The sequence below is a fragment of the Alligator mississippiensis genome, chromosome 4, assembly GCF_030867095.1.
Source record: "Alligator mississippiensis isolate rAllMis1 chromosome 4, rAllMis1, whole genome shotgun sequence".
In the NCBI taxonomy this organism is placed as follows: domain Eukaryota; kingdom Metazoa; phylum Chordata; order Crocodylia; family Alligatoridae; genus Alligator; species Alligator mississippiensis.
The window spans coordinates 4,419,768-4,431,041 of record NC_081827.1 but is presented as its reverse complement, the minus strand read 5'-3'; the positions used below and the strand labels follow the sequence as shown (position 1 = coordinate 4,431,041).

At 57.0% G+C, this 11,274-nt stretch overlaps 1 protein-coding gene across 1 annotated transcript; it reads right to left on the bottom strand.

The window, feature by feature from the left end:
- Window positions 1-567: 567 nt before the first annotated feature.
- LOC102567030 (major histocompatibility complex class I-related gene protein-like) lies at window positions 568-4,485 on the bottom strand. Its single transcript, XM_059725549.1, has 5 exons — window positions 4,404-4,485; window positions 3,727-3,915; window positions 2,376-2,648; window positions 1,615-1,907; window positions 568-1,438 (listed from the first exon to the last, which is right to left on the bottom strand). The coding sequence occupies exons 1-4, from the start codon at window positions 4,483-4,485 to the stop codon at window positions 1,660-1,662; spliced, it is 792 nt and encodes a 263-aa protein (XP_059581532.1). The 3' UTR covers window positions 568-1,438; window positions 1,615-1,659.
- Window positions 4,486-11,274: the final 6,789 nt, after the last annotated feature.

Below are 11,274 nucleotides of genomic sequence, written 5' to 3'. Positions count from 1 at the left end.
ACTGCAGCGGTGTCCAATTGCTCGGCCCCTGGGGTGCCAGGTAGCTCTACCCCTGCTCAGCTCACCTAGGAGCAGTCAGGGGAGAAGCTCCCTTTGCAATGGAAAGACCCTGCAGACTCACAAATAACTAGTTACCCAATCTAATTTTATACAGAAAATAACTGCCATACACAAGTCAATATTAAATAATAGCAAAAGTTTGCAATACCATATTTACAATACACAAGGATGAGTTTATAGAAAAATAACAGCTGATAAATATGTCCAGTTAAGGGGTGATCAAGATAACGAATACAAAGCCAATATCCTATGCACCGTGTTAAATACTTATTGTATTCATCCCCTAATTCATTACTTGCAACTCGTAGCCAGGCGCTCCGACTCCTGCCCAGCGGATGGAGCGAAGAGCAGTCCCTCACTCCTCGGCATGCGCTGTGCAGGCGTTAGCAGTCCCAAGCTATCCCATGCAGGCCCAGGCTCCTCTCCGTCTGCACAGGCTGCTCCCACCCCAGACCCCCGCAAAACCCAAATTCTTCCCCACACTCCTCCAAACACACTTGTCTTGAAGAAGGAGAGCAAGGTGTTGCCAGGCAGCTGGCTAGACATCACTGCTGGGCTTCCCCTGAAGGCACTCAGGCACAGACACAAGTGGTTTAGATAACACACATGGGCTCCTTGCTGTCCCAGAGCAAAGCGCTTTGTCTGGCAAATTCAAGGCAAAAACGAAGGTGCTTGTGAACTGGAAATGAAGAGGAGCACATTGCTGTGCTGCTCCCTCTCCTCCTCCGCCACAGGGTCCCGAGGACGAGGTGCACGCTCCACCAGGCTCTGCTCAGCTGTGGCAACAAGACACAGGAGATGGAGCAGCCGCAGGGACTGCAGCACGGGGCAGCCACAGGCCTGGCCGCGGCTCCGCCCGGGTCACTCCCTGCACGGAGGGGACGAGATGCCCCTTCCCAACGCACCTCCCACGGCCGGGTCCCCTGCGCTGCACTAGCTCTGCTCCCGGCCGTGCCCGGCCTGCAGCCTCTTCCCCAGACATGCAGGCCCAGAGCCCAGGCTGCCTGGGGGGCCACGGACACCCCCGCTCTGCCCCTCTCCGTGGCACAGACCCAGACACTCGGCTCTCCTGGCACTCAGCCCTTGCAGCTGCCTGGACTGGGGGGACTAGGGACACCGGGGCTGGCTCAGAGAGGGAAGGCATCTCCTTTGGGGGATCCCTCAGGCCAGAGCCCCTCACACTTACCTTGGATGCAGGAGTCGGAGTAGCTGTTGCTGTAGCTGTAGCCCTCCCTGCTCCCCAACCCCAAGGTCTGGCCATGGCCTGGCCCCAAGCATTTTGCCCAGCACTTACTGAGGAAGAAAACCGCTGCGCCCGCCATGGCAGTGACCAGCACAGCACCGATAACGATGCCCACAATCATCGCTGGGTCGGACTCTGGAAGAGGGAAGGGGCTGTGAGAGAGGGGAACCCCCAGACCTGCCCCAACACCGCATCAGCCAAATGCCCCCTCCCTGTCTGTGCCCCCTGCATCCTCCGACCCCCCAGTTACTTCCCTGCTTTGAGCCCCGAGCACCAGGTTTCTTCTCCCTCCTGGCGCGGGGGTCACTCACCCGTCCTGCCCTCGTCCCAGGCCACTCTCAGGGCTGCACCCAGGCTCACGTGCTCCACGCTGCAGGTGTAGCTGTGGTTGCTGCTCGGGTCCATCTCGATGGTGCCCAGGTCTGGTAGGTCCCGTCTCCACTGGGAAGGACCCCCGAGCGGCTCGTCTCCTGGGGCTGCACCTCCCCGTTCTGCAGCCAGACGACAGCCACGTCTTTGGGGTAGAAGCCGTGGACCCGGCAGGACAGGGTGGTGCGTCCATCCCGTGATGACGGACGGTCGCTCACCTGTGCCACAGGGCGCTCTGGGAGGGAGGAGACACCCGTTACAGCCACAGCCCCTCCTCGACCCTTGGGCCAGAGACCCCTGCCAGGAGGCCACACAGGCCCTGCACTGCGCCATACAAAGTCGGCTCCAGCCGCCATTTCAGGGAGGAGCAGACGGCGCCAGGGCAGGAGCACAGGGATGGGAGACACGGCTGTGCTGGGCTCGGGGCTGCAGGAACGGGGTCCCATACAGCTGATCTCTGGTTCTCAGACACGTGGCCGGAGTACGGACACGCCGTGGGCTCTGCCCAGCTGGGAGGCCTGAGCAGGGCAGGGACAGGGGCATCGTGTCCCACAGCAGCGCTGGGGTCTCGCCCAGCAGCACGACCGAGATGCAGCGCTTGCCACCCTGGGCACATGGGGATGGGGATGGGGATGGTGTTCCCAGGGGTGGGGACGGGGGTGCCCTGGTCAGCGCTGCCCTGGGCGGTGACACCGGGACTCACTGCTCTGCAGCGCTGCCTCCCCGTGCTGCAGGTACTGCCACAGCCACGCGATGCAGGTCTCCTCCAGGTTGGCTCTTGTATCCTGAAGAAGGGTTTTATTCTCATTCCACCTGCGCTGGGTGCGCTGGGCCTGCGTTGTCCCTGCTACCCAGGTGCGCGTTCCCAGGTCATAGCTGATGAAGTCTCCCCCGTCATAGCCCAACTGCATGTGGCCTCCAGTGCTGTTGTCTTCGCGGAGCTCACAGCCGTACGTGAGCTGGAGAGGGCGAGACCCTGAAACACAGATCCAGCCCTGGTCAGGGTCACAGCCCCAGGGAGCAGGGGCCGCCGAGGGCTGCCAGGCTGGGCAGGGGCAGAGCCCACCCCATGGGGGGCAGCACCGGGACAGCTCGGGGGCTCCAGTCACGGAGAACAGGGCTGAGGGGACACAACTGCGGCCCCCGCGCACCCTGGGAACGCAGGGGCAGGACGGGGCAGGTGAAACCTGCTACACAGACCTCTGCAGTCAGCTGTCTTGGGTACCGCAGGCCTGCATGGCCCCTGCCCTCTCACACATCTGCCCTCCCTCCACGGCCCTGGCCCCCGTCCCTCCCAGCTCCATCAGCCCCGCACGCAGGACTTGAGCCCCTTGCTCTGGGCTGTCCGGGCTGGGGTCACTGAGGGGCCCGGAGCCCCTCCTGCAGCCGTTCCTGCAGGGCTTGCAGCGCTCTTCTCACCCCGGTGCCCATTTGTGCTGCAAGGGGGTCAGGCTGGGTGTGCAGAGGCCTGGGGGACCGGCTGGCATGGGGGCTGGGGCAGGCTCACCCACAGCGGGTGGCACACACACCGTCCCCCTCTCTGCCGTGTGTCAGAGCTGGCAGCACCGGCCCTGGCTGACCCTTCTCAGGAAGGCAGAGTGGCTTTGGAGGCTGCCAGTGTGGGGATGAAGTCGGAAAGGCACCTTGTCATCCATCCACAGACGCATCAGGAGCAGGTCCAGGCAGGCGATCCTCCCCCTCTACGCGACACCGGTCAGGCCCCGGTTGGAGTACTGCGTCCAGGTCTGGGTGCTGCACTTCAGGAGGGATGTGGCCAGCGTGGAGAGGGGCCAGAGGAGCCCAGAGGAGGCCACTTGCATGGTCAGGGGCAGCAGGGCAGGCCCTACGAGGAGAGGCTGCGGGATCTGAACCTGTTCAGCCTCCACAAGAGGAGGGTGAGAGGGGTCTGGTGGCTGTCTATAAACTGGCCAAGGGGGACCAGCAGGCAATGGGGGGGTCCCTGTTCCCCCAAGCACTACCGGGACTGACATAACAACGGGGGCTCGGACTTGATGAACTGCTCAGGTCCCTTCCGACCCTACGAAACTACTGACACCAAGGGGCACAGGACAGGGAGAGGAGTGCAGTTTCTCCGTCCCAGAAGCCTGGGTCGACGGCCCCCCGCACCCAGTCCCTGCACGGCTCCTGTCTCCGCGTCTCGCTGTCGTAGTGGAGAATTTGCTGGTCGTCCACGTAGCCCACGGCAGTGAAACGGGGCACGTCCGGGCTGGGATTCGACACCCCTGTGTAGAAATGCCGTTAGGAGTGGGAGCCTGTGGGAGAGCGACTGGGGTCAGCACTAGCGGGGGCAGACGTCAGTGCCCTCGGGTGCTCGCTGCCCCGTCCCAGAGGGGCCGCAGAGGAGGGACACGGGGCAGCGCCAGGCTGGAGTGGAGGCACAAAAGCCAGGTCCTTGCTCCAGCCCTTGCACGCCCCGAGTCCACTTTTACCCCCCATTTCCAGTCGCCTGCTCAAGGCAGGATCATGCCCTACGCCCCCGTCTGCCACCTTAATGAGAAGTGTGTGTCGTGTATAGGGTATGCAATAAGTGCCCGTAGTCAGCCTAGGCCACAATTAACAATTGACTACAATGCCGAGCAATCGAAGCCTAAAGGATTTCGACAACTAGTCACAAACCGGGGGCACGAAAGGTTCACCGGGGCATGGAAAGTGCTAGAAACCGGGGCACTCAGAGTTCACCCAGGGGAAAATTCCCCTTGGCGGCCAAAACCTTCCCGCCCAGAAATCTTCCATGACACAATATCCGAGCCCAAATATGGGAGTAGTGACGAGTTTGGGAAGGAGGGGCCCATGGCGGCAACTCACCCCGATATAACCCGTCACCTGCCGTCCCAACTGGGAGGCAACCTCGTGTGCAGACCACCGAAGGAAGGAGCGCAAGGGTAGGCCGGATCAGCGCGATCCCCTGAACCACCCTCCCCGCGAGCACCGATCTCTCCCTTCACGCTGACGCCGCCGAGCGCCGAGTGGGGCCGAAGGAAGGGGACTTAGTCCTACCAGTATTGAGGCCAGCCCATTGAACCGTACTACTGAGGCCAGCCCATTGAACCCTACTACTGAGGCCAGCTCATTGAACCGTACTACTGAGGCCAGCTCATTGAACTGTACTACTGAGGAATGAAACCATTTCTAGGTGTTCAGCTTCTGGGAACCCTAGGATTGTAAGTATAATACAGTAATGACTTTTCTGCTTCAAATTATATAGTTAGTCGTAATTGTTTAAAGAAGTGCATTTAGAGTATTGTTCTTTATATATATATAGTTATCGTGTTTTTGATGTTTATGGTATTTCTTAAAGTACAGCACTGTTCTGTGTTTAGTCAGGAATTTAAAACACAATTGTGTTGTATGAATTCAGTGTGTAATCATTGTGAAATCGTGCAGTTAGGTGAACATCCCCCAGCCAGCGCACAAACGAATCAGGCACTTGTGTGGCATCTTCTCTATGCCATAACCCACGAGAGCCGTGGCGTCACGAACAGGACGCGCTGGTTGTCCACTTCACAATGGGGTGAATTGCTGCAGCATTGCACGCCCCTCAATGATAATGAGGGTACTTGGAAAGTAAGCATAAAAGGTTTCAAAAAAGAGGATGAAATAATCAGGTCTAGTTTTGAGTTTACGCAAGGTGGTTTCAGGTGTTGTTTCGGAGGTGTCATTTCTTTCCCAAACGGACTTCAGCCCGCTTCAGTAGCAAGCCAAGGGCTGAGGTGTGCAGTGTGCTTGCCCGACATGGGGGGAGGAGAGCGGGGGCTCTGCTTGGAGCTAGGACATGGGGCCGGGCAGGCATGGTGAGGGCTTGCAGCGGAGCAGGCAGTGAGGGGCGCATCTTGCTTTAGGGCTACCCTATTTCCAGGTCCAAGAAACAGGACACCTGCCACGTGGCGGAGGGGGGAGGGGGAATATGATGGGTGGGGGGCGGGCAGCGAGATGCCCGTGCCCTGTCGCTGCCCATTGTGTTGCCCCCACGGCCAAGCCACAGCCCCCGCCAGCCCTGCTGCTGCCCCCACCTCCCAACCCACTGACCCCAGCCCTGCCAGTGCCCCTCACCCCAAACTGCAGGACCCTGCCCCCCGGGCCGTGATGGTGCCCCTCACTCCCGACCCGCACCCCCTGGCACTGCCAGTGCCCCCCTTCCTCCTTATCTGTGCGGTGATTTCAAGTCAAATTCAATGCACCCAGAAAATCCACATAGTGTTGCCCTAACACCTTCTTTGTAGCACTGACATATTTACACCAATAAACCCACCATGGTGTGCGGGTGTTTGAGCTGTCCCGTAAAAATACACAGCTGTCTGCTTGTCTTTGATATTCCAGATCCTGTGCCACTCTGCTACCCTTGGCCAAGATAGCACACCCCTCCCTCTTCTCCCCCACGCCATCGTTATCAGGTGTGCGACGTGTCTGTGTATCTGCCGTGGGTGGCCGAAGGGCAGTGGCATGTCCCGTCTATATTTTGGGAAGCATTTTGCAGTCTTTCAGAATGAATGAGGATGCATGGATATAAAAGCAGGGCACAATCATTAGAAGCGTGTGCCACATGCAGCAAAACTAGCAATGGCACAAACTTGCTTTATGCTGCAGTGCAGGCCCTCGCGCATGGGGCTGGTGCAGGGCATTTTGTCTTGGGTGGGAGTGGGAGGCTGGGGTCAGCACCCGTTCTGGCCCCAGCAACTTCACTTGGGGCCTCCCTGGGCAGCAGTGGCAGCAACCCCACGGCTTGGAGCCTGCCCGGCAGCCAGGACATAGCTCTGCCCAGCCAGGCTCTGGTTCTGGAAGCACGCACTGTTGCCACGGGCACCGTACCAAGTTTTTTCTTTTGTTTTATGACACCAGGATCTCTCGGTGTCAAATTTTGGCACCACACTGTAAATCTGCAGCGTGGCAAATGGGTGCACGTGCACCACGGGTGGTGTGTGGGGCCTGAAATGGGTTGGAGGTGCCACAAACTGCATGTTGCAGGGGTTTAGGTTGTAGCCGTAATGGTCTAAGGACACAGGCAGACAAGGTTCCTTGGGTGAATTTGATCTCTTCTATTAGACCAACCCAAATGGTTGGAGAATAGTTATTAAGCAAGCTTTTAGGTTCAAAACCCCTTCGTCAGGCTAAGGACGCTGCAGCAGTCGGTGTGTGCTCTTCCTGGATGGGATGAAAAGTGAAGAAGCCAGGGGCTGGGCTGGGCTGGGCTGGGGAGTCAGTTGCCAGGCAGATTATCATGTATCAAAAATCCAGTGTCTATGTTCAGTCCCTGATCTCTGGTATCCAGGAGGTTGATGAAATGGAGCTCGTAGGCTCGTCTCTGGGACGTGTTGTGCAAGTTTCCCTTGAGGATCAGGACTGAGAGACTGGAGAGAGAGTGGCCCTCCCGTGAGAAATGTGCCCCCGCCGGTAATTGGGTATTTCTGTCTTTGATGGATGTCCGGTGTGCGTTCATGCTGGTGCGCAGTTGTTGTCTGGTCTCTCCTACTTCTCTTCCATCAGGGCATTTGGGGCATTGGAGGAGGGATATCACATTCCTGGAGGTGCAGCTGTAAGACCCTGGGATGCCGATGGCTCTGTTGCGGGGTGCAGTCATAGTGGGGTGTGGAGATGTGTTGGCAGGCTTTGCATTTCTTGTCCTGGCACGGTCTGGATCCTTTTGGTGTGTCTGGGCTTGAGGTAGTTTGCTTCTGGTGATGAGGTTGGCGAGGTTCGGTGCTTGTCTGAAGGCTAGGATGGGTGGCTCTGGGAAGATCTTTTTAAGAATAGGGTCTCTTTGTAATATGGGTTGCAATTTTTGGAGGCTTTTCCGCACAGGTTCAAGGGAGGGGTGATAGGTCATAACCAGCGGTGTGCGATTTGTGGGGGGTTTTCTTCTGTACTGCAGCAGTTCTTCACGTGGTATCCGGGTGGCTCTTTCAAACGTGCGATCTACCTCTCTGGACGAGTGTCCTGGCTGGGTGAAAGCCTTTTTAAGATTGGTGAGGTGGCGATCCCAGGTGTGCTCTTCAGTGCAGATGCGGTGGTATCTGAGGGCTTGGCTGTACAGCACAGCGTTTTTGGTGCGTTTCGGGTGAGTGCTGGTTCTGTGCAGATATGTGTGTTGGTCTGTGGGTTTCTTGTATACTGTGGTCTGTATTTTACCCTTCTGGATCCTGATCATTGTGTCTAAAAGGGGGATGTTGGTGCTGGAGTATTGTAGAGAAAGTCGGCTGGAGGGATGGTGACTTGAATTTCTGGTGGAACTCAATCCGAGATTGCAGGTTCTCACTCCAAATGGTGAAGATGTCATCGATGTATCTTAGGTATAGTAAGGGTTTGATGGGGCAGTTCTTGAGGAAGTCTTGCTCCAGGTGGCTCAGAAAAAGGTCGGCATACTGCGGGGCCATTTTCGTGCCCATAGCTGTTCCCATCATCTGGAGGAAGTGTTGATTATTAAAAGTGAAATTGTTGTGTGTGAGGATGAAGTGTCTAAGCTCAGTGTTATCTTTGGGTCTGTATTGTGGGTTGTAATCTTGTTCCTGTAGATATGTAGGGCAGGCCTGGATGCCATCCTGGTGTGGGACGTTGGTGTATAGGCTGGTAACGTCCATGGTGGCTAGGAACCCATATTAGAAAAGGACCCTATTCTTAAAAAGATCTTCCCAGAGCCACCCATCCTAGCCTTCAGACAAGCACCGAACCTCGCCAACCTCATCACCAGAAGCAAACTTCCTCAAGCCCAGACACACCAAAAGGATCCAGACCGTGCCAGGACAAGAAATGCAAAGCCTGCCAACACATCTCCACACCCCACTATGACTGCACCCCACAACAGAGCCATCGGCATCCCAGGGTCTTACAGCTGCACCTCCAGGAATGTGATATCCCTCCTCCAATGCCCCAAATGCCCTGATGGAAGAGAAGTAGGAGAGACCAAACAGGTGGTCTGGGACAAGGGGCTTCTCTATCGGTTGTGGGTGCCGAAGAACCATGCAGAGATGTTCCATGTTCCAGGTTTATTCCTTTTTCTTCTTCTGGCATCCCGTGGGAACCCCCTGACCCGGCATGCCCGGACCCACGGCCCTGAGAGGCCCCGTGTCCGAGCTTGTAAAGGAGGGGGGGAAGTGTGGCAGAAATGCCACCGTCGGTGCCCCTCTGCAGAGATCTGTCTCAGCCAGCCTGGGAGGCGGGTGTTGAATCCCTCAGGGCGGGGATCTCCCACCTGGTCTGCATGACGAAAGCCTGGCGCCTGGGAGGCGATGCTCTGGTCACCTGGGCAGGGGGGAAAGACCCGGCCCTGCGCGGGCCCAGGTAGCCAGGGATGCTGGGGAGATTGGTCGGCTTGTGGCCAGTATTGGCAGCTTCGATTAGACCGGGCTGCTGAGGTCAGAGAGGTTATTTAAGGGCTCGGTCCAAGAAGAAGAGGGGTCAGCCATTAGCCATTAGCCATGCGGTCATCCAGGTGAATCTGAGCCTGGCTGTCTCCTCATCACCGCATGCTCCAAGAGTGCCCTGCCTCCAGAGGAAACAACAACCACCTCTGGACGATGAGAGTGAGTAAGCTACTCGAGATCCGATGAGATATTCAGCTTCAGTAACTCAGATGCGTTTAAACGGCTACCTCAGCCACCCTGGTTTGCTCTGTGGGATTCCTCTGATATTCCTGTAAGATTTCTATGACACTGCTCTACCTTTTACCCTGTTCCCGCCCTACCCCTGTCATCAATAAAGTTCTCCTTGCGACCGGTGTGGGAGACTTATTGAGGGGTGGGTCTACATTATGCCGAGGAGGCCCCTTAGGTCGGTGGACTAAGGGAGACTTCCTAATAAGCCCCTGACTTGGGGAAGTGCCCCGAGTGCTGGTATTGGGTCTAGGACCCACTGGACGATCAGGCCTCGTTCTCCAAGGCGCGCAGAGCCAGAAGTGAGTCCAGAGCCTTGGATGGTGGCAGCGGGACCCCAGGCTAGCGGGTGTGCTCCAGGGAAGGGGTCGGCCGGACGGGACGCACCCCAGGGGGGCACTCGGAGCCTGGACACAGGGAGGTGGGCAGCTCAACGCAGGAGCGCCCCCTACTGGCCCGCCACAGAGCCTACGAGCTCCATTTCATCAACCTGCTGGATACCAGAGATCAGGGACTGAACATAGACACTGGATTTTTGATACATGATAATCTGCCTGGCAACTGACTGCCCAGCCCAGCCCAGCCCAGCCCAGCCCAGCCCCTGGCTTCTTCACTTTTCATCCCATCCAGGAAGAGCACACACCGACTGCTGCAGCGTCCTTAGCCTGACGAAGGGGTTTTGAACCCGAAAGCTTGCTTAATATCTATTCTCCAACCATTTGGGTTCGTCTAATAAAAGAGATCAAATTCACCCAAGAAACCTTGACAAACTGCATGTGCACGCTCATCGGGACAAGCTTTAGGTGTACAAAGAAATGGCACAATGCATGTTGAACTATTTTTCTCTTTGCGTCTCTCTGATTTATATTTCTTTTATTTTGAAAGGAAGAGATGTGCTTAGCACCCAATCACCTTGGCTGCTTGCACCCTAGTCACTGAGACTTAACCAAATTTCGAACTCATTGACAGGGCAGTTCAGGAGGAAGGGTGTGGGTGTATCCCTCTGCCATCCTTCATCAAGTGCTGCCGCACTCAGGACCCGAGGCCCCAAGCGAGCAGGCAGGAAGGGCGCGAGGAGCCCGCTCCAGGAGCAGCCTCAGGCCCTGGGCAGGCTGCACGCGAGCAGCAGCAGCAGCAGGAGGAAGGCCTGGAGCAGGGAGCCAGCTCCAGGAGGAGCAGCAGGCGCCACGAGCAGGTAAGACCATCCAACACTCGGCCCCCTCCACGCACAACCAACCCGCCCTTCTCTGCCTCGGGCGCAAAACTTCTGCCTTGCACCCCTGTCTGGAGCCCGAGGGCCCAATCTGGGACCTCTCCATTTAAAAATCCTAGATCTATCCTGCCTTCTGAAGAACCCTTTCCAAACGAACTATGCCCATTTGTAGCCTCACTGCTAAGAAAACCAATTCCTCTTTAAAGATCGCAACCAACTGGCAAATTGAGCTAGTCCCAGGGGGGCTGTCTTTACCCGTCCCCCACGACGGTCCTGTCTGTGTCAGTGGTCACAAACCGGTGGTATTTGGAGACATCCTGCGGAGGAGGGTTTCAACCCCATTTTGAATGCAAAGTGCTGAGCTTGATCATTACTGAGGAGGCAGCTGCCAAGGATGCTTTCTTTCTCAACAGAGACTTTTGGCATTCATTTCCATAGCTCCAAGTTTGGGTGCAAAAGGGGTGCTTCCTGTGGTCACAACTCATTGGCATTTTGCTGCAGAGCCAACACCATAGGTTCAACGGACCCACCTCCTTGGTGCCTGCCGTGCAGAGGACGGCTGCGAGAGACCACTACTAGCGGTGATCTCGAGACGTGCTCCTGCGGTAGAGGGTCAGGTGCACGGCTTAGCACAGATCCTCCTTTCTGATAGGAAATAATTTTCCAGGTCCGGGGTGATGTACATGGAAGCAGCAGGCTTGGACGGTGATGAGCCTGTTTCAGGTGTTAGCACAGGTTTTGCTCATGTCATAATGCCATGATTTTGATCTTTTGTTTCACAGGCC

Excerpts from the sequence above, each read along its gene's own strand:
- LOC102567030 (XM_059725549.1), bottom strand. The coding sequence starts at position 4,485 with ATGGGCCCCTCCTTCCCAAACTCGTCACTACTCCCATATTTGGGCTCG. Across the intron at positions 3,916-4,403 it reads GAAGATTTCTGGGCGGGAAG|GGGTGTCGAATCCCAGCCCG; the intron begins GTTTTGGCCGCC and ends ATTTCTACACAG. Across the intron at positions 2,649-3,726 it reads CCTGTCCTGTGCCCCTTGGT|GGTCTCGCCCTCTCCAGCTC; the intron begins GTCAGTAGTTTC and ends TCTGTGTTTCAG.